At 40.1% G+C, this 22,905-nt stretch overlaps 1 protein-coding gene across 3 annotated transcripts in view; it reads left to right on the top strand.

Moving 5' to 3' along the window:
* pcxb (pyruvate carboxylase b) overlaps positions 1–22,905 on the top strand; it is a 501,867-nt gene that overhangs the window by 34,464 nt on the left and 444,498 nt on the right. For 2 of the 3 annotated variants that reach the window (XM_034164611.1, XM_034164610.1), the window contains 6 exons: positions 3,412–3,548; positions 8,422–8,515; positions 9,624–9,714; positions 12,703–12,868; positions 14,502–14,647; positions 22,033–22,150. In XM_034164611.1, coding sequence (XP_034020502.1) covers positions 3,412–3,548; positions 8,422–8,515; positions 9,624–9,714; positions 12,703–12,868; positions 14,502–14,647; positions 22,033–22,150 — 752 coding nt within the window. The remainder of the gene's footprint in view (positions 1–3,411; positions 3,549–8,421; positions 8,516–9,623; positions 9,715–12,702; positions 12,869–14,501; positions 14,648–22,032; positions 22,151–22,905) is intronic. The other variant, XM_034164612.1, reaches the window with a different exon arrangement.

The following is a 22,905-nucleotide window of genomic DNA, read 5'->3' as shown; positions in this document are numbered from 1 at the left end:
TTGTCAATCTTAAAGGTGTATTCCCTTTTAAAATGTACTTTTTTTTAAATGTTTCTTTAACAATCTTAAATTACTTATATTATCAAAAGTTGCCTTGTGTGAAAGCAATTTGAGATTTTTGAAACATGCAGAATAAAATACAGCTACAAGACACCATGATGCACTGACAAATTATATTACCCAGCATGCTGTTTGTGAGTGAAATGGCTTTGTTACGTGACAAATGTTAAACAAAGGTTTTGCTGGATATCTGCTGGACAGGTAAGATGACACACACATCTCTGCTGTCAGATATCAGTTGTAATACTTCTTACAGTTACAACATTTTAGTATAAATTTCTAGTTTGGCACATATATGTACATCTTTCCATTATGTCTACAAGAACTCATAGAGCAAACTCACTGTATTTGCTGTGGAATTCCTCCAACATAAATACTTCACTCGCAACTAAATGAGCTGTATTTTTGTGATTTATCACAGAAATAAAGGTACGCTAATGTCAACATGAAGTAAATGTACAGTGGTCCCTTGTTTATCGCGGGAGTTACGTTCTAAAAATAACCCGCAATAGGCGAAATCCGTGAAGTAGTCAGCGTTATTTTTTTACAGTTATTATAGATGTTTTAATTCCTGTTTTTTCTCAAACAGGAATTAACATTTTCTCACTTTTCTCTCATGTGTAAACACTCTCAAAGTTCAAACCTTAGTAGAAAAATAAGACCAACCTGTTTTCAGGCCCAAACATTTGTTTGAGAAATAAAATAGAATGTTTTCCTATAAATAATTATGATGGCTTTTAGAACAAATTTAATTTTAACGATCAACCTACGAGGTTGGACACAAAACAAATTATTAATAGTGACTGACCAGTATTTCACAGTTCCTCTGACCGCACCTCTGCGTCCTGGCGCCGCTCTGCTGTCGCGCCTTTTTCCGCTGAGTGACACCTTGATGCAGGTGTCTTTTTCCGAGTGAAGAACACAGTTATGGGTAGTTGTTGGTGCTCTTTTTTTCTTCTGGGCGAGAAGATACTTATAAACAGACACGCAGAACACAATGCACGTGCTCTCCCTTCGCGGTGATGCCGACCGGTGCCACGACCGGCCTGCTTGATGAGGACACAGAACACAATGTGCTGGAAAAAAAAAAAGTAAGGAAAAATGGGTCTAAAAAAATCCGCGAAACTGCGAGGCCACAAAGGTGAACTGCGTTATAGCGAGGGACCACTGTATTGTGAAAAAATCAAAGTGGCCTACCTCACTTGTGTGTAACTGATGTATCGTTACTACTGGAGCATTTGGTTTGCAACCGTAATCAGCAGAAGAATGAGCAGTTGTTAATATGCCTGGATCTGCCCCTTTTTACCTGTTGTGATTACAAAAACAGGTTTGATAACTTATTCTGTGATTGAGTCCTACTGAGTGTGAAAGTGCTTGAACGTGTACTACAGGCTGGTGACCTGTATTTCTCCTCCTTACTCATTGTATGCTAGGATAGGCTCTATTCTTTTACTGAAAAATAAGTTCTGATGATTGAACATTTAAAATAATTAAAGATGAATGGTTTTTATCTGGTATGAGAAAAAGGGTTTCTCCTGCCTCCTGCAAATTTATACCGAAGCACGGGGTCATAAGCCCCACTGACTACGTTACTAGTGTTTGACCACTGTGTGGCAGCAAAGGACTATTAAAGTGTAGCTTTGTATATCAGTAGAAGAAGCTTCCAGCCTCTCAGCATCTGCAGCTGGATTCTGTTCACATGAGCTGATGGCTGAATTTTAAGAACAGCCTCGTCAACATTTGTCTTCCACCCATCTGGAGCTGAAGTATCTATGATTTTTTTTTTTTTTTTTTTTTTTAATTCAGTGATGTGCAAATCTTTTTGGCACTTTTTTAATGTGCATTAAGGAAGGCAATATTCTGAAGTTACTTTCATTGCACCTCTGCAGCCGTTAGTTTGCACTTGAAACACTGTTGGGTTCATTCCTTGTTTTCTAACATTTAAGCCCATAACTGTCAAATTTGGGCAGTTCTATGATCTTCTCTTTTTGTCACTTCCAGGGTAGGGTGAGTATATTTAGTGCTTTAATTTTACTGTTGTAATTTTGAAATGAGATAACAGAAGTGCTCTCTTTCTTAATTTAGACAAGCCCATGGCTGATTGGCTGCTGGTAATCGCAGCACCAGCTGGATGCCAAGCTAAATTTGTAGGCTTTTTCTGATTTGTGCCTTTTTTTTTTTATTATTATTCTTAATGCAAATACCATTGTCCTGCAGCAGTTTTTTAATTGGCCAACAGCTGTCATTCCAGCCAGTCTTTTCTCTATTCTCTGGTTTTTCACCGCAGCACTAACATGAGCTGAAAGAATTTATCTGCGATTAAAGCGTCCCTTTGCAAGAACTCATATGACAGTGTTCAAGTCTTTTCACAAGCTGTCGTGAATCGTTTACACATAACATCGCTTTTTTCTTGTACTGAGATAATAAACCTTTATTTCCAAATATCAGTGCAAGACTAATTATAATTTCATGAAAAAAGGGCAGCACATAACCCCAGGCAACATGTTAATGGGTTGCTTCAATAGATTTAATCTCTCCAAACAGGCTTACACCTCTTGTTTAATAAATTTCATAACATAATCACGCTCTCACGGTAATTATCTCTCTTAAAGGTTCATTTTCACCCAAGAGACTGAAATTATCAAATCATTATGTACTTTTTGGGTTCTTGACTTTTTCTTTTTTTTTAAGAACATGACATTTGATTTTTATGTCACTGTTTTGGTCCCACCAGTTTAACATTATGAAGAATATTATTTTTGTCACGCTTGCGTGTGACATTGCAGACACTTGGTACTTATTCTATAGATATACTGTACAGAATAGGTGATCAGTTTTGACATGTTGTTGTTTGTTTCAGGGTTTATATTTATGACAATGATGAAGTGATATTATTGTGTGTGAACACAATAGTTTATTAGCATAGGTTTTGAAACACCCAACTTTTTCACGGTTTTTCAGCGTCCACATGAAAAAGGTCCTCACAAACAGTGTAATTTGAATGTAAAACCAGAGTTAAAGAACAGATAAAATGTGTTGCTGGAAATATGGTAAATTAGCAAGGGCTAACTCGAAACACTACTTTAAAACAATTGCTCATTTCCATATTTAGGCTGAAAATAATTTTCTTGTTGGCACAACTCGGTAACAGTACAAGGTAGAGGCTTGATTTGTACACCATAGGTACCTTCTAAGAAGTAGATGAGCTGATTGGAGTTCAGTGTTTGGTGCATATATGAGTAGATGAGGTGATTAGGTTTTAGGTTTTTATTTATTTATTTTTGTTGTTTTGTTTTGACATGCTAACCACATTTTTGTTGTTGTCATCTCCCCTTCCTTGTTTGCTCTCAGGATGCTGAAGTACAGTGTAGTTCGTGGCGGCCTCAGCTTGTTGGCCGTCAGGAGGGTGTGTCTTCTGTCCCGCTCCACCCATTCGGCCCCCAAGAGCCAGTATCAGCCGATCAAGAAAGTCATGGTAGCAAACAGAGGTAAGGCTCTGTCTCTAACTTACTGAAACCTCCGTCTGCGGTTATGTTAAATTAAATACATTGCTGCTGATAAATATTTAAAGCAAGAACAAAGATGTGACACGAAAATCTTCCCGAGGCAAAAGAGCAGACGCTTAGACTGTGTTAATTTTTAAAGGCCAACATCCAGTTTGCCTTGGCACATGCTAATATTTGAGCACATTTATATGCGAGTGGACTGCATAGGATAACTTTTTACTCTTATACCAAAAGCAGTGAATATCTGAATACTGCAATAGGTGGTACAACTGCAGCAGACAGAAATTATTTATTTTTGTAGAACTCACAGTTATCACTGCAAGTGGGATTCTGGCCAAAATGGAAATGATACACCAGAAGTTCGGAGAAGCGTATTAATTCATCATAATTGTCTAAAAAAAAAAAAAAAAAAAAAAAGGTCTGACGGTAACAGGATTTTCCTGATTCTCGTTCACTCTGCAGTTTAGAATGATTGTCCAGTTATGAGCGATTTCTTGAGTATATTCATGTGTTTTATTAAGATCTTTTTCAATCTTCTATTTTAATCACGCCTATGGCTATGTGTTGGCGTAAATGCGTGAACTGATGAAATGTTTCATTATTTATTTGATTGCTTTGTAATGACTCTAATTATTGACGCGTTATACTTCAGGTCCCCTGCTGCTAATGACGCTGTCGCTTGTGTAGGAGTATTTAACACCTATGAAGGTTTAATTCCTTTTCATTAAATAGCACCAAATTAACAGCAGTCATCTTGAAGTGAGACGTGTGAAGACGCGGGACTAGAAAACAAGACGGTGCAGTTTTTCCTCACCACCTGTTGAGACCCTTCATGTCCAGCCCTGTTGTAGACACGGTCCAGTGTACTCTTTAGCACTCAGCAATTCAAAAATAGACTATATATCGCTGTAGTGCACGTGTTGGTGTCCACTCTCACGTAAAGGCTCTATTATCCTGCTGCAGTCCATCAATTTGGATTCATCTGGGTCGTGGTTGCACCCGCACACAGCGGCGCTTTCTGTCACAGCCTTTGTCCTTCACATCAGCGTGACAAGGTATCAACACCACATTAGATCACATTCATCACACCGGTGCACCGGTGTGTGTGTGTGTGTGAGGGAGGGGGGAGACTGGACTATCAAAGATCAGCCCTCTCTCCACTTCACCAAGCCCATCTTCTCTCACGCATGTTCTTCTCTCCTTTCCTCCTTCACACCCTCGCTCTCCTCGTCTCTTTCAACACTGGTTTTTTTTTTTTCTCCTTATGTTTTCAGTCTTGGCTTCTTACTGTTGCCCCATGTGATTTGGCTCCTACTTTGCCTTGTTCCTTCCCAACTTTATTTCCATCTGTTTTTCACTTCCGATGCTGTTTTCGTCTCCCCAACTTATTTGTCGCACAGTTAAAGATGCCACTCTGTGTTTCCTTTGGTACTTCTTTTTCCTTTTCAAACCGACTCTAGTGTCTCTCTTCAGTCCTTGCACATTTTGTGCCTGTTTTACCTCTGCCAGGGAGGTTATGATGTTGCCTGTGTCCTTGTTGCAGTTTTAGCAGGATTACTTAAAAGCTGCTGAGCCAGGTTTTGTGAAAACAAGGTGAGAAGGTTTTTCCTATTGTGGAATATCGCTCATTAAATGTAAAGTGAGATCTCTGCTCAGGGGCAGAGCTGCAACATTTCTCAGTATTTTTATGAATGAGAAAAATATATATACACAGTTTAGTAGTTGTGGTACGTGGAGTTGGGGGTGTGATGGTTGACATTTGCCATCAACATCTGCAGTGGACTTCACATATCTACACCTTGTGTTGGAATCCCTGAAGTATTAAATTAATTTTCCAACATGAGCTAAATTTAGTCATGAGAGGAACCATTGATCAGGTTTGGTACATTTTTACTTAATTGCTGAGCCTGTTTTTAAGGCCGACACATCATTTCATTCAGTCAAGTATGAATGAGGTGGTATGAGCTGGTGAATGTTGGTAAAGTTTAAGCTCAAGTCTCCAGTGTTCCTCAGCTTTCAAAGCCCCATTCGATAAAGAAGGAAAAGCCCTGAACTTAGGTTGATGGGTTGATCAGTTAAATCTTCCCAGCATAAAATCAAACTCCGTGTAGTGTCTTGGAGAGAAAAATCTCCCCCAAGTGACGACAGATGGGCCGTATTAAAGAAAATGCTAACGGCTGTTTGTGTTGGTGTATGCAGGCACGCGTTAGAGGTTAGTACGAGTGTTTCTAGTTCTGTATACATGGTTGAAAGTAGTTTAAACAAAAGTGTGTTATTTTTGGGATAGATGGAGGTACACGTCACATGAAAGTATAGTAATTTACAGAATTTTTAAATATCTAAGTACCTGAGGTTGTTCTCGTGGTGGGAGCTTGTGTGATAATTAAGGCGTGGGAGGTGCGAGTCGGGGTGAATGCTATCCCCCCAACCTACAAAACATTGTGGGACGCAGATAAAGCTAGGAGCATGGCTTTGTACCGCCACCATACCACAGAATTGTTTTTGTTCCTGGATGGCAACCACCCAGGCACATGACTAGTGTGTCCCAGCTTTGCCAAAGTAACTATCTATCTGCTGCAGCCAGGTCAAACGTGAAATGTGGGTCAGTTTCTGGGGTCTTCAAACCTGAGCAGCCTGCAGTTGTTGCCTTAAGTCATTGTTGACTTATGTCAGTGGTGCTAAATCCAGAAATGTTTAACTATTTCAGAAAATTTGTTGTTTTCCTCTTTATTTGGAAAACAATATCACTTTTTTGATGAATTTCTATCTTCAGTTAATCCAATATACAATCTTTCTACCCAATCTCCTCCTGTGTTTAGCTTTTTCTTGAACTTTTCCTTTTCCTTCCTCCCACATTTCTTTTTTCTTGTTTGCTTTCAGATTCTCTTTGTGCTTATCAAATTTTCACATAGCCACCCCACCCCCCCACCCCCGCTCCCCTTTGAAGCCACAGCAGTATGTAATGCTAATTTTCAGCTTTTTTTTTTTTTTTTTGTCTCTCCCCATGCCCCTGTAAAATGTTTGTAGTTCATAAACAAATTTTTGGTTCTTGTGACAGTCAGATAAAAGGCAGGCGGCATTTTGCTTAAGCTCACATTTTCTGCACCGTGTTTTCTCAGACTTTTAAAAGACGACTTGTTGCAGTGTCTACTGATGTTTTTTCCCAGCATGTCTTGAGTAAAGCTAATAGATTCGTCTTGCTTTTAAATATTATGTCTGCCATAAAATATTCAATGTTGGTGTTTGTTTTCCCCTCCCCAAAATGTGGCACCACTCAAAAAAATAGGAGCAAGTGTTTAACTTCTTGCTAAAATCCCCAAACTGTGGGTTAAAAATGGTCACTTTTTAATGCCACGCATCCACAATTCCCACATTTTGTGTTACAGCCTTGTTTGAAAATGGAGTAAATATTTTTTTTTCCCTCAAAGTTCTGCGCACAACACCCCATAATGTTATGAAAAAAAGTTGCTTTTTTCCTGAAATTTTTGCAGATTTATTATTTTGCTGATTGAACATCTCTCCAGAGACGTTCAATCAGATTCAGGTCTGGGCTCTGGCTGGGCCGCTCAAAGACATTCAGAGAGTTGCCCTGAAGCCACTCCTTTGATATATTGGCCGTGTGCTTAGGGTCATTGTTCTGCTGAAAGATGAACTGTCACCCCAGTCTGAGGTCAAGAGCACTCTGGAGCAAGTTCTCATCCAGGATGTCTCTGTACATTGCTGCATTCATCTGTCCCTCAATCCTGACTAGTCTCCCAGTTCCTGCTGCTGAAAAACATCTCCACAGCATGATGCTGCCACCACCATGCTTCACTGTAGGGATGGTGCCTGGTTTCCTCCAAACATGACGCCTGGCATTCACACCAAAGAGTTCAAACTTTGTCTCATCAGACCAGAGAATTTTGTTTCTCATGATCTAAGAGTCCTTCAGGTGCCTTTTGGCAAACTCCAGGTGGGCTGCCATGTGCCTTTTACTGAGGAGTGGCTTCCGTCTGTCTGGCCACTCTGCCATACAGGCCTGATTGGTGGATTGCAGCAGAGATGTTTGTCCTTCTAGAAGGTTCTCCTCTCTCAAAGAGAAGAATGCTGGAGCTCTCACAGAGTGACCATCAGATTCTTGGTCACCTCCCTGAGTAAAGCCCTTCTCCCCAATTGCTCAGTTTGTCCAGGCTGCCAGCTCTAGGAAGAGTCCTGGTGAATCTGAACTTTTTCCATTTACAGATGATGGTCACTTTTTTCATTGGGACCTTCAAAGCAGCAGAAATGTTTCTGTACCCTTCCCCAGATTTGTGCCTCCAGACAATCCTGTCTCGGAGGTCTACAGACAATTCCTTTGACTTCATACTTGGTTTGTGCTCTGACATACACTGTCAACTGTGGGGCCTTATATGTAGACAGGTGTGTGTCTTTCAAAATCATGTCCAGTCAACTGAATTTACCCCAGGTGGACTCCAGTTAAACTGTAGAAACAGCTCTAGGATGATCAGTGGAAACAGGATGCACCTGAGCTCAATTTTGAGCTTCACGACAAAGGCTGTGAATACTTACGTACATGTGATTTCTTAGTTTTTTATTTTTACTAAATTTGCAAAAATCTAAAAAAAAACAAAAAAAAAACATTATCATTATGAGGTACTGTGTGTAGAATTTTGAGGAAAAAAATGAATTTCATCTATTTAATCCATTTTGGAATAAGACTGTAGCATAACAAAATGTACAAAAACTGAAGCGCTATGAATACTTTCCGGATGCAATGAGTGATGCAGAGGCTAAAAGTGAAGGTGGCAAAGAAATGTTCAGATGAAAGTGGTGGGCTAAGTGCTTTAAAATGCCTTTGTTGCCTCTTTTCTTCCAGGTGAGATTGCTATCCGTGTTTTCAGAGCCTGCACCGAACTCGGGATTCGAACTGTGGCCGTGTACTCTGAGCAAGACACCGGACAGATGCACAGGTATAAATTGGTCCTCACTTGTGAGGTTAACAGAACTATTCCACAGGACACCACGATCCAGAAAAAAGTGCAAAAATGGGATGAAACGGCTTACTACGGCATGCCTCCTATTAGGCTGGCTTATAAAGTGCAGACCTGGCAACTGACTGGCAACTTGGTTGAAAAAAAAATTAAACCTGCGCTGGTCTGCGTGCTCAGCCAGAACGCTGCTTTTGCTTCAAATTTTTGCCATGATGGAATACAATCTAAGAAGTTGAAGCTGTACCCACTAGGACTGTCCTGTTTAAAGATGTTTGAACATGACCGAAACTGTTACGACAATGAACACCCTTAAGTGACAGAGTAATGACGCCGATTGACACTGATTGGGACAATCAGGATGAAATTTTTGAACAGCTTGAAAATTTCACCCCAATTTCAAAATCGGTGTCAATGGCCATTGACAAAGATGGACCAAAAAGTTACTGTGATGCATTTGGGATGAAACAGGAAGAAACGGCGCTCTGTGGAATAGGGATGTTAATCAGTGTCGCTCACAGACACCTCGACACGCTCTGTTGGTATGTGCAACAAAATACCAACAGGTGGTTCAAGCTAACGGCAATTAATGGAACCTTGGGCGCATTTTTTTTTCCTCAAGTGCTTGAGGATGGTTCTTTTTTTTTTTCTCTCACACTTAAGTGCCAACATAAGTATAATTGCACTGACGTTGCAGACATCCAGGTGATCAAGCTGCTTCTTTTACTGCTGCCTCGCTCTGGTCTTCTTCCCAGTATGTGTTTTAAAATGTCTTTAAATCTTCTTACAGGCTTTAACTTCCACCTGTTTGTGTGCCTCCTCTTTTCCTCATTCTCCATATTGAATTTAACGCCATGGGAGGGGAAAAAAAGGAGCTAATTGCAGGACTAATTTGAATAATGATAGCATGCTTTATTTGGCTACTGCAGCTGAACGTTGGAAATGTTGCATTGAAGCTGTAATGGTTGCACATCCTTGAGAACACGGTGCACATCTGTGCTTTTTGTCACATTTAATTTCCCTCTCCCAGCAAGCTTCCACTCGGCGAGTATTATTGGTTAAATCAAATCTTTTGTGCTGGACCTCACAGGCAGAAAGCAGATGAGGCGTACCTGATCGGTAAAGGCCTGCCACCTGTTGCGGCGTACCTCGACATCCCTGACATCATCAAAGTGGCAAAGGTAAAAAAAAAAAAAAAAAAAAAAGAAAACCGGTGGGGAAAAACATCCTTTATTTTTGATTCGTCATGCTTGTAAGATAAAGGAAGGAGGGGGAAAAATGCCATTTGGGGAATGGTTGTGGCTTTCTGCAGTATTTGGGGAAAAGTGTGGTTGCTCGCTTCGTTTTGATTGACAGCTGAAGCCCTGCTGCCGCTGTAAAATGGAAACTGCTGTCTCTTGCTGTCACAGAGGTGTTCAGCAAAACTTCTTGTAATTTCTCTGGTGCACACGCTGAATATTGAATACATGTCAAGACTCCCCCCACCCCCCCCCCCCCCCCACACACACGCACACACTTTAATTTCCAACTGTCAAGTCTTATTTTTTTTTTTTCCTCCTTGATGGCTTTTCCTGCATCTGTAACGAGCTTGGACAGGGAAAAGTTTGTCTGCTCCACACCTGCTCCCAGATTTATCTCTCCTCCTGTGCCGCCGTCTTTCTCGTCGCCACGTCCATCTCATCTGTCGCTATCTCCACCCCGCCTCATTTTCTTCTCCCTGCCACTTAGCTTCGTTAGATCAGCTCCATTCCTTATTACCTCCCGCTTTCTGTCCATCCCTCCAGGATGCATTGCCATTATCATTTTTCAGATCGGTGTCTCTCACGGTTTCTAATTTTGCGCGTGGGCATGTGGTCTGACAGCTCGCTCGTGGTGCTTTAGCTGTCCAACTCATTCCTCAAATCTGTCTGCTTATCCGGGAGCCTGGCTGCCACATGCCAGTAAGGAGTGCACGCGCCTCCTCTCTTCCTCTCTCACGTTACTCTCACTGTATTACTGCGAGACCAAAAATAACCATCTGGCTCTTTCTCTGTACCTTGCGTGTAAGTGCGGCGTGTTGTTTTACCTTCTCGTTTCTACCTGCTTTTGCGTAAGTAGGCAGATTGGCGCCCCTGCAAATGCCTTTGTGTGTGTGCCTCCTGCGGCCTGCCGGTAACAGCTCCCTTAACAACGGGACAGCCCATAATTATAGTCCGCCTCGGATCCAAGAGCAGATGGCACACACTGATCCAGAGATGTCTCTGTCTGTCACGCTCAACAGCTACTGTATCTCTGTGTGTGTGCAGACATTTGCGTTCTGTCCTCCACAACCCTCCCAGTACCTTCCCACTTACCAACAAATTATATGCGCCGGCTTGTTCGGTCTCCTGCTGGGCTCTGTTGAGTAGCTGATGATGAGGGCAATCGCAGCAAAGCTGCAATGAGAACCAAGTGTCATTATTCCACGGTCACTTATTACACACAAATCCAGAGACAAGCATCTGCTGGAGTTGTGAGCTGCCAGTGTGATTAAAAGTGTGCTCGTTTTTACTGAACACCAACCTGGGCATCATGATGCAACGGCGTCGTTTCAGGGAGTTTATATGTTTGTGTTCTTTCAAAAACTGCAATTCATTTCCAGGACTTTGTGGTGCTGTCATGCAAAGAGGTTCTGAAAATCCCCCCAGAAGTGGAAGAACATCATTTGGTTCTTTTTCCAACTCCTTTGCCAGACATTCTTTAAAGTGGCTGATCGTTTTTCTGCCCCCTGTCAGATAAACTGGCTCTGAAACACAAACGACCGCCATTCTGGCAGTTTTTAACTGAATACTTTTTTCCCCCCATAAATGTGCTGTTCAGTGTCCACACTAAAAACCAAGAATAGTTGAACCAGCTTAAAAGAATTGTTTTAAATGGTCAAAGAAAGAAAGAAAATCCGCACACCGGTAAAGCTCCCAAAATCTTTAACTGTCAACAACAACATTTCTACCCTGAGGTCTTCTTCAGGCAACTGTACTTTTTTGTCTGCTGTTCTTGATTGTCTTGCACCTGGCCACACAACTACTATTTTTGTTGTTTCAAGTGGTAACATCTAAATTAGTTAAGTTGTTTGAACTTAAGTTTGTAAGTTAGAGTTGATCAAACTTACTAATTTAAGTTCATCCAACTTAATTCATTCAAGTGTTACCAGTTGAAACAACTTTTTAAGTTGGTTCTTTTTCACTGCAGGTAAAAGGCCCCCAAAAACAGCTCAAGTCTAATTTTGCCAATATTTGTCCATGTGCTCACAGCATGTGTTGCAATCAAACTTTGCTCTGGACCCACAGCTGATGCCTTGAACACGTAAGAGTTACTGGAAAGACTTTGGAGTATTTTTCCGACAGTTACGTAATCCAGTTGAGTGATGACAAACCGAAATAAAAGAAAACATCTGTATAAGTATGTTAGACTTGTGAGCATCTGCGACGGAAACCAACTGTCCACATAAAACTTGCAAAGCTTGAAAGTTGGACGAGAGTCACAAGCCTCTGAAACGATGTACGCGGACTACATGACTAACTGGGTATAATGTCCGGATCCACGCCTGCTGTGTTTTGTCTTTGGCTTCTGTTAAAGTGACAAATTTATGCGGCGCATCTGAAAATGAAGGAATGCACTTAACTTCTTTTCAGACAGGTTGATGAGGAAATTGATTCATACAGAATGTCTAATGTGTTATGTAACGTATTGCTTTAACAAAATATTATCTATTCGATTATTAATGAGCTTTGCATTAAGATTTGGCAATGTTTGAAAGCAGTTGTGATGGAGATGCTTGTTTGAAATTGAACATACATTTTTTTGCAGTAAGACAAGAGCACTTGTCTGTTTTTTTTGCTGCTAATATGGAGCCAAATGTTAATTAGGTATCTCTCCTCATTCAGAAGAATCTCTGCTTATCGACACTACACATCCTTTTCTTCGGTCCACAAACTCTTTAATGTGTTTAAAGATCTTTCACAAAACCCAGCTGTGTCCTTGTTTTTAATTGTAAGTGAAATGTTTTCCAGCAGGCACTTTCTAAAACATTGACTGGTTTGTTTTTATCTTCTCCATTCAGTTAACTTCAGGGACTCGAGTTTAAAAATGGCAATGTCTCTTCACACTTCACAAACACAAAAACAACCAGTTTCTGCCTTTTGTCTTTATAGGATAACAACGTGGACGCTATCCATCCAGGGTACGGCTTCCTCTCAGAGCGCGCAGACTTTGCCCAGGCCTGCGCGGATGCAGGGGTGAGGTTTGTTGGGCCGAGTCCAGAAACGGTCCGCAAGATGGGAGACAAGGTGGAGGCTCGTTCAATCGCCATCAGTGCAGGTAGGAAATGGGAGAATGGGAAGAAACGAGGTGAAAGGATGAGAACCTCAGTACTCAGTACTTTTTTGTTGTGCATATTTAAATTATAGGCTGTAAAAGTAGTGGGCAAACCATCCTCGATGACACCTGTAGGTTTTCTGAACAGTGGGCTTCAAGCTTAACAGTGATAGTTTTGGTTGTCAGCATTTTTGCAATGGCTGGCTCAAACAAACTCTCAGCCAACCTATAAATGGGTAAAGGGGTGGACCAAGAATGAAGCCCGAAGACACCTTCCTGTCATGAAGTTACTAAGCTAAGGCTGACACTGAGGCAACTTGGACTTGGGTGTTTGATTAACATGTTTTTGTGGAAAGGTGGGGTGGTGGTTCTAGTAATGACTGGCTTTTATGGGTGTTAAAAACTACACCCAGCATAGTCTCCATAAATGTCACTCTACCTCTGTAGCTAACATGAGCTAGCTGGCAATACCTAGTAATGAGTACTAGTACTTTCTTTTGGTTCCTCCTGTTTAACTCAGGATTGCCAGTCTACCACAGGGGATCCAATATGGATGATATGTCACACGTTTTACACTGGATGCCCTTCCCAAGGCATCTTCAGATGATAAATGAATGAATGAATGATTTGAATGATAAATGAATGAATGATTTTTATTCAGCACGCACAGACAAAATCTCTCATTTACAAAATTCCCACTCTATCTCATTTACAAAACACTGAGAAAGGAGCACAGGCGGTCTTGAACAGACAACCTCAAATACCAATTACGTGCCCCTGTGCTCCCCACCTGCTAACAGTGCTAAAATATAAATTAAACAATACTAAAATATCTGTCACTGAAAATAAAGAAGCACAGAGTTCTTAGATTGTCCATTAGTACAGTTAACTGTGCAATAAGCTGTGTTGTATTTGTATTGAAATGCTGTCAACAGAAGTAGATCTTTAAAACTGTAACTAATGAGTAATGGGGAAACTAGCGATATATACCAAAATGAGTTTTGGTTACCAGGCTTTAAACGTGTTTATTTCTGCTGCAAAAAATTGGACATTTTAACTTGGGGGGGGGGGGGGGGGGGGGGTAATGGCATTGACTCTCCATTGGAGTCATCCTCAAGTTGCCGTTGGAAGAACTGCAGGATTTGCCACTTCCGCATTGGCTTCATCTTTCAGTACTGGATGTGTTTCCTGTAAATTAATGAAATCGTTGGTTGTATTTGTTGTACTCCCTGCTGTTGTCTGGTTTACTAAAAAATAAAGCTACATTGGCTGCGAACCTTGACGAGACCTCCCGTTCCTGCGTCACTCTTGCCACATCTGCTGTGACCATCCAAGCATTAATTAAAGTTTGTCGTGAATGAACTTTAACATTGCTTCACTTGTTCCATCTGCCTTTTGTAAGTAACTGAAGGTTTATATTAAGCTGTAAAATGTTTCATTAATCTTATTTATTTATTTATTACAGAATCTGGCGTTGTGAGGCACATTATCAAATGCAGTGGGATGTTAATGATCTCCACTCTGATTTTTATTGAGCGCGCGCTCGCTCTCAGAATTAATGTGGCTGTGATTTTGTGATGTGTGGCAGCTCAGCATGGGTGAACTAACACATTATTTTCACTTCACCACTCTGTAGGCGTACCTGTAGTCCCAGGAACAGATGCACCCATCTCCAGCCTGCAGGAGGCGCAGGTGTTTGCAAAAACATATGGTTTCCCCATCATCTTCAAAGCGGCCTACGGAGGCGGCGGTCGGGGCATGAGGGTCGTCAGAGAGTATGAGGTGACACTCCGCCATTGAGTTGAACAGCCTTCTTTCATGACACAAATCCAAACCTAATGCTTGTCCTGCAAACTGAAAACAAACTTGTTGCTGTTCAACAACCTTGATGACACAGTTTTGTTTTCGTACTGATTAATTGTCTGTCTGCATTGAATCAAACTGAAATTGCTGTGAAATTACAACCTAGCCACTTGTCTCTCTGGCCGCCAATCACCTTGTGTATTTTGTTGTGTGGTCTAAAATTGCTTCTGTCAGCCCCAACAATTACTCCGTGCTGCAGTCTTGTTTTCTTACATCAGGCCAGGACATTTATGAAATGTTGGATGAATACAAGTTGTTCAAGGCTCAGTTTTCCAAATGAAACTTGATGCAAGGAATATTGCAAAAACTCAACTCCTGCATCTTGGGTTTGCTGTAGAAAAACCTGAATCATCATTAAAGGTGCTATGAATGGTGTTGCAACATTTATATAACAGCCAACAACTATCTTCTGTAAAAAGATTTAATGACTTAACTAGCGCATTGCCCGTGGGGATCCATGGGCTCTAGATTGGGTAGTGTTAATAAAATAGGTAGCTGACATTTTTCAAGGGTGGTAACACATTATGCAAAGGTTCTAGAATGAGTTGGAATGAGGTGTGAGTCCAGAATGTTTTCTGCTCAACAATTTTTAGAAGAAGAACCCAACCCTTCTATCTCCTGTTAATTACATAATTTGTTAAAATCTTAATTTACTGTCTTAATGTATTTATAAATTGTTTAGGTTCTTCTTATCATAAACACTATTCTTATTATTGTTATCTGTATTATTTTATTTTATTATTACTTCTATTTTGTCATTTGATTTTTAAATGGACCACAATGGAAATATGTGTTTTCACTTTCTTGAGTCATCCATGTATTTTTAACATATTTACAACTATGTTATGTAATTACATTGAACTTACTAAATAAAGTCATTCACGCACACACGCTTTTAATATATGGATGATTTACAACCCCCTGCTGGCATGGCATCTGTGTTCAGAATGTAATTATCAACCTTCATTGTTAAGTGTTGTTAGCCAATATCCAGAGTTTCTCCAAAAACACTAGTCCTATTAATGTTCTGTTTTGGTGCCGTTCATCCTTGACCCAAAATACATAAGCATACCAAATGACAAATGTCATCTCTCCCCAGTTTGTCCATGATTGAAGTTGTATGCATGCACGCACACACACAGACCAGTTTGTCTTTTCTGCATTCTGCCACAATTTGGTGCTTTTATTCTTACCCACTCACAAAGAAACGGTGGTGGAAGACATCAAACGCACTACACTTCTCACTCATGGAAATGGCAACATGCCACTTAACTAAACTGACTAAACCAATTGAACTACAAAAAGGCAATAAATCAGTAACACTAACAACACTGTTAAACTAACATGAACCACAATAACAACATGCAATGCACCGTGGGAGGTCAGGGTTTTGGGGTTTTAAATTCAAGATTCAAAGCTTTTATATGACAGTAAAAGCTTTGAATCTTGAACTTAAAACCCCAAAACCCTGAACTCCCATGGTGCATTGCAGCACAATATCCATTGTTCACAGTTGTTAGCTGTTATTGCCAATTTCTCCAAAAATCTCAGTCCTATCAACTTTACATTATTGCTGCATTCATCCTTCACCTAAAATACAAAAGCATACAAAGTGGCAAATGTTAGCTCTCCCCAATTCCTCTGTGATCAAAGTTGCACGCATAAAGAGGCCCCTTGGCTATTATAATATAGATGCAATCAGTAATCCTTTTGGTGCCTTTATCTTGTTACTCCCCTTAAACACACAAACAACGGATGCAACAATTTATACAAAGGCAAGCGGAATGCCATTTTCTCAATGATACAAATTTAGAGACTTCTGTTTTTCATGACATTGGCACATCTGGACCAGCTGTGTCAAGTGACCAGCAGTTTGTTTTTGTGCCCAGAATAAAGAGAAATATTGTCCACATTTCTCCATGTAATGTGGAGTTGCGTCAGGAAGGGCATCCGGCGTAAAACCTGTGCCAATTCAACATGCAGATCCACCTTGAATTTGCTGTGGCGACCCCGAGTGCAAACAAGGGAACAGCCGAAGGGACTTACTATTGTCCAAAGCATAAGAACAGTTGAACACAACATGAACACTGCAACAACAGTACATTTTGAATGCTTCTGCTTAGCAAAATGAAAAATACACACATGCATATTTTTGCCAAGAATCTCTTTAGACTGAATCATTAACATTCTGCACAAGAACATTTATTTTTTTCTGCACAGCTCACCACAATATATTAAAAGTGAAGTGGTGTATGTGTACGTGCGTGCCTGCTTGCCAGTGTATAACTTTCATCACGGAGAAATTGTGGAGAGCTGATGTCTGCCGTTTGGTATGCTTATGTATTTTTGGTCAAGGAACGTCATCAAAACAGAACATTGATAGGACTAATATTTTTGGAGAAACTACAGATATTAGCTTACAACAATCAACAGTGGGCATTAATAATTATATTCTGGGCTCACACACCATTCCAGCAGGGGGCGGTAAATCATCTATATATTAAAAGCATGTGTTTTTGCGTGATTTTACTTTGTAAGTTTAATTTTAAGTACATAATATAATTGTAAATACATTAAGAATGAATCTGGTTTACAAAACTCTTATTGGACAGTTCCGACCTATTTATCCAATTTATTTCAGAGATCTGAAAGCCGTTAATGCTCTGCGCTCAAATAACATGTTATGTTTTCATGTACCTCGTGTCCGCACTGAAGCAGGAAAGAATGCCTCCAGTTTTTCAGCTCGCTCTAACTGGAATGTTCTCAAGTCCGAAGTAAACTACCAAGACTGACTTCCTTGAACACATTCCGGTCTATTTTATGAGATTGCAAATGGGATTCTTTTGCTCAATGCCTGTGTTTGTAATCCAAATCTGCTTGAGACTTTACTTCATGTGCAATGTTATTATGACCAAGTTGATTGGATTTTATTTATCACAAATGTTGTCATGTTGATGTTAACTTGTCCATGATGCCTTTCTGGACCAGGTCATCCTTGTAAAAGAGGTTTTGATCTCAATGGAATTGTACCTGGTTAAATAAAGGTTATTAGAATACATGGATTTGTCAAGAAAGTGAAAGCACTTATTTCCATTATGGTCCATTTAAAAATCAATTAATAAAATAGAAATAATAATAACTTGGTGGAGAGATTAGATCTCCACACTGGCCTGGGAACACCTTGGTATCCCCCAGTCAGAGGTGGTTAATGTGGCCTGGGAAAGGGAGGTTTGGGTCCCCTGCTTGAGCTGTTGCCCCCATAACCTGGTCACGGATAAGTGGTTGAAGGTGAGATGATAATAATTGTGTGTAAATGATAACAAGAACACGCCAGTTAGAGTTTAAGAATCCAACTCGTGATCCCTCTCTGCAATCATATTAAAATGATACCAGTAATCTGTTAAATTTGGTTACAAATCTGGGTAAGATCCAACAATTTCTTACCAGAAATTGTATGACTGAGTGATTCGGTTGGTTCAGGAAAGTCTGCAAGTCAATATCCCCCTGAAACGCACTCCTCATGCCTTGACTAACTTTTACGTCTGCCACCGACCACTTTTGATTTGTCATTTAGTTAAGAGTCTGGTCAGTATACTAGTGTTATGTGCGTGTGTGTTTTTTGTTTTTCTATATAATGTACAGATCTCATGTCTAAGTCTTAATCTTGCTTACTAATTGCTAATAGGTTCTCCAATAACTGATGACAAAATACAGGGTGTTTCCAGAAAAGTCCCACAAAATCATTTGTCTCTAATTCTGCAACGGATAATCTGAATTCAGTTTTTTTTTCTTCACACATCAAGATATATGTGAGGAATTTCTTCTGTTGTAGTTTAAGACTGAGCCAATGAGGACGCCACTTAACAACGGAGCAAAAACAGAAACTGCTGGAATTCTACTTTGAGGCTAAATCAATCGTGCAAACGCAACAACAGTATCAATGTCTTTGTTTCAGTTAGAGATACTCCAGACAGAAACACAATGTGGAAGATTGTAAAGAAGTTTCAAACTGATTGAAGTGTTCAATGTTAAGAAAGGGAGATCTGGCCGAACCAGAGGAGCCGTGCACATATTGAGCACATTTTGTGATTGCAAAAACTCTTACAACCTGAGGTGAGATTACAAATGAACACCAGAGGAACTCCAGTTCCCTGAGATATACTTCAAGATGATATATGACAAGATATCAGTATCCAAGAGTGTGTAGATTTTCTGTGGCTTTATTTTTGTGGCACTTTTGTTTGGGACACCCTGTATAATGCCGATCTTAGCTGTAGTCTTCATAAAGTCTGAAAACCTGTTACTCTGATCGAGTATTAATTTGCAACAGTAAAAAGATGGATCAAGGCTGTTTGACTTGTCTTGGTTCAAAGAGCCTTTCAGTTAGATTTTGCACGTTAATGTAGGAGCCAACAACTATTTTTGCAGCAACTATTACTGCAGTACTGTAAAGTACTGCAGTAATTCAAATTCAACTCATTCAAATATGAGATGATCACATACACCATTTTAGAAATATGTGGCCTCAAATGTCAAGCTGCAAATCTGTTTTCAAAATGACTCCAACAGAGTGTTTTTTGCTCAATAAAATGACATTAAATTTGTCTACAGTTAAAATATTTGTGCACCTGACTGCAGCTTCGTGTGCTGCACTCACAGCAAATACGCATTGCTAAAACCTCATGCGTGGTTATTTTAAATTCAGTTACTGTACTGATCAGCCCTCGAGCCTTACAATGCTGTGCAAAAAACCATGAAAGATTGATTATGTAATCTTAGACAGAACCTCCCAGAAATAAGTTGTCAACATCATTTGATTGATATTCGCAAAATTGGGGTCTTGACTTATGTCTCTGGTAGCGTTTCTAAAACTGAAAATGAGAGAAAATTCACTTTTTCATTCAGCGTGTGCTCAAAGAACAGACCTTCACCAGTGCTGTCAGCAAGCTTTCTCCTGACGTTAAAACCCACAGGAAAATTGAACGTAAAGTGTCTTTAACTTCTGCAGTGTGATGCATTTGAGATGAATGAGATTTGTACATTTTATTTCTTGACTGGTGTGTTTGGACCATTTTGAAGGTGGCTTAGACAGATTGAACAATGAAAAAAATGCATGTTTCAAAGCTTTATACCTGAATTAAAGCCACAGTGTGTAGGATTTAGTGTCATCTAGTGGTGAAGATGCAGATTGCATTTTATTTCCCTTCACATTTTCACTTTATTGGCGATGAGGATTCATGCTCCCTTATTTGTTGTTGCAGGTAATTGAGTAAAAACCAATAAACGGATGGTTAGGAATGCTGTATGCCATTTCTGCAAACAAACGCTCCTAAATCCTACACAGTATAGCTTTAAAGATCACTGTTGTTGTCTCCATCCTCACACTTACCTCATCTTTTTTTTTTACTGGTTGTGCATTTAGTGCACAACTTCATTTCTTTGGGAAACTTGACCTTCAAACGTACACCTCTGACCTGCATTATTGCTCCACCAGCTATTACAATCCTTGCACTTTGCAGAACTGCCCTTTTCCATAATTGGAGGGATAAAGTGATCATTTGGCTGGATTTAATGTGAGCCACATGGTGAGTCGTCGCAGATATTTTGCCGTTTTCAGGATGAAAAAAATTAAAATGCTTCAAATGGTTCAGAAATGCCGATACTGCTGCTACTACTACCTCAACTCTTTTGTTGTACTTTGTGAATTTCTGTTTTTCAAAGCTTTTAGCTTTCCAAATGTGCAAACTCAATGGCTTTGTTTTCCCCTAACCTTATTGATAGGGGGGCTATTGCTGGGGTTGCACTGCCGGCTGCGACATTCACAAAATCCCCCCGCTTGGTGAAAAGGCACAGGATTTTCCTCGGTGACACACAGAGCGGATCCATGCTCTCACTTGCTGACCTACACAAGGAATGGCAGTTTTGTGCGGAACTGTAGTTGGGAGCCTCACAAGTTGGCAGTCTATTGGAAAGCGTGACCTTTTTGGAGTTGTTCCTCAGTCTAATTAATTAGTTGTTGACATTTCTCGTTATTCAGCTGAGTCACAGGGGTTTCAGCAGCTCCAGCTGATGTGTGAGGTTGTTGTGTCGAAGTTTCTTTTTACTGTCGAGACCACCTGCAACAATTCCTAACTGGGCTTTTCACAGCAATAAGGCCACCTCGTTTTTAATTTGTATGGTGATTAACTAAGTGTGCTTAAGTCTACAAGTTTTGTATGTGTATTGATGATGAAGCAGCTTTAAAAAGTCCAACATTTGCTTCGTGGGATGTGACATATGGTACTTGGGGTAGGGATCATATCAAAGTTCCAGTGGCCAAAGCCAACAGATGGGTCGATACTTTGCACAGTTGTTCTGTGACTATCCCTTTGCTGCTGTAGTATCATAAATTTCCCTGTTGTGGGATGAATAAAGGATTATCTTATCTTATGTGAAAAGACTACAGATTAAGCTTGAGTGATTTCTACCACTCAAAAAAACTGAAGTGCATCGTTCAATGCACATGCTTTAGTAAACCTGTAACTTGTGGTACACTGCGTACATCCTTCTGATTGCTCCTGTTTTACCTTGGGGCCACCATTGGGGATCTGTTGTGGACCATATGCCAGTTTGGCACAGGTTTTACCCCTTAACACAGTTATTGACCCAATTCCACACTGACCATCTTGGAGTGAATTTTTACATACATTTCATCATATGGCAGGTCAGGTGGTCAGTGGAGGATTAGCTGGGTTACCAGTATGTACACCTGGGATTGATTCTTAGTCATGTTATGTGTTTGTGTCCTTGGATAAGACGCTTGATCTGCATTGGCCCGGGCTACCCAGCTCTAAATTTGCTGAGGAGGTATTCTGCGGTGGTCCATTCTATGGGGTTTCATAGGCTCTCGTCTGCTTCACCCTATGTGTATAACCACTGGCACCAATAGTTCTTACTTCTTCATCCTCGCATGAGAAGATGGTTATGAATGCTATGTTGCATTTCTGCTCACAAAACCCCTGAGCTCCTCCATACTGGAGCTTAAAATTGGAATATGCTTTGATTTCTAACCTTACCTAACCATAAGGCATCGGAATAGCAGGTATGTCTGTTATGACTTTAAAAGTAAGAAGCCTGAAATGCTGTGCATCATATGCGAATGACAAGAAAAGGTAATACTCAAGAAAACTGGCCTGTTGTAGAGAAATATGCAGACTGTGCATCACCACAACTGATTGAATTCCATACACTCTGTCATGGCCCACTTACCTCTGCAATGGTTGTGCTAACTGAGACATGTATGGATTTTTGCTCCTATTTGCCAGGAACTTGAGGAGAATTACCAGCGCGCCTACTCTGAAGCCTTGGCTGCTTTTGGCAACGGAGCTCTGTTTGTTGAGAAGTTTATTGAAAAGCCGAGACACATCGAAGTGCAGATCCTCGGTAAGTGCGTTCTCCACTTTTCTGTATTTTGCGCTGACAGCTGACTGAACTTTAAATCACACTTTAAAATACAAGTCCTTCTTTCTGTAGCAGCTGGAATAGAGACTGAGTTGAATGATAAAAATGAGGTGTGATTTACTGGCCAGCAGAACGTTCTCGCTTCACTATTTCTTACCATGTAGAATGGAACTATACCTACGTTTGATAATATAGAAGTGGTGTAAAGAATAAGTTAGATTGAAGTGTAATGATAAAAAAAAAAGTACATAATCTGTTAAATAGGCAATGAAACAAAGACGAAAAGTCTAGTAGTCAATAATATAAGAACCATCTAAAATATAAAAATAAGTTAAGGTCATCATAATCTAATTATAGGCAACAGAAAAAGTAACATTTTTGATTTGATGTATTCTTCTGAAGTTCGCTGTCTGACATTAGCAGATTATGATACAAAGTAGGAGAATGATAATTAAAACGCTGCGTTCTATAGACGTCTTAACCGTATTAACATGGAGTCAACCTGCAATGAGAGACTGGAGGAGACGAGATGGTACATAAATTTTGATCAGTTCCATGAGGTGTGCTCAAACATTCAGTGTCTCACGAATCAACAAGACCTTAAAATCTGCTCATACATTCACAGGACTTTTTTCATGGGAAAAAAGACACTGTGGCTTTGAGTGGATTTACAGGAATTAACACAAGAATGTGTGGCTTTTTACTGTAAGGTATGTTATTGATATTTTGTAATATAT

The sequence above is a fragment of the Thalassophryne amazonica genome, chromosome 23 (genome assembly GCF_902500255.1).
Source record: "Thalassophryne amazonica chromosome 23, fThaAma1.1, whole genome shotgun sequence".
In the NCBI taxonomy this organism is placed as follows: domain Eukaryota; kingdom Metazoa; phylum Chordata; class Actinopteri; order Batrachoidiformes; family Batrachoididae; genus Thalassophryne; species Thalassophryne amazonica.
This window is presented reverse-complemented; position numbering and strand designations above follow the sequence as displayed.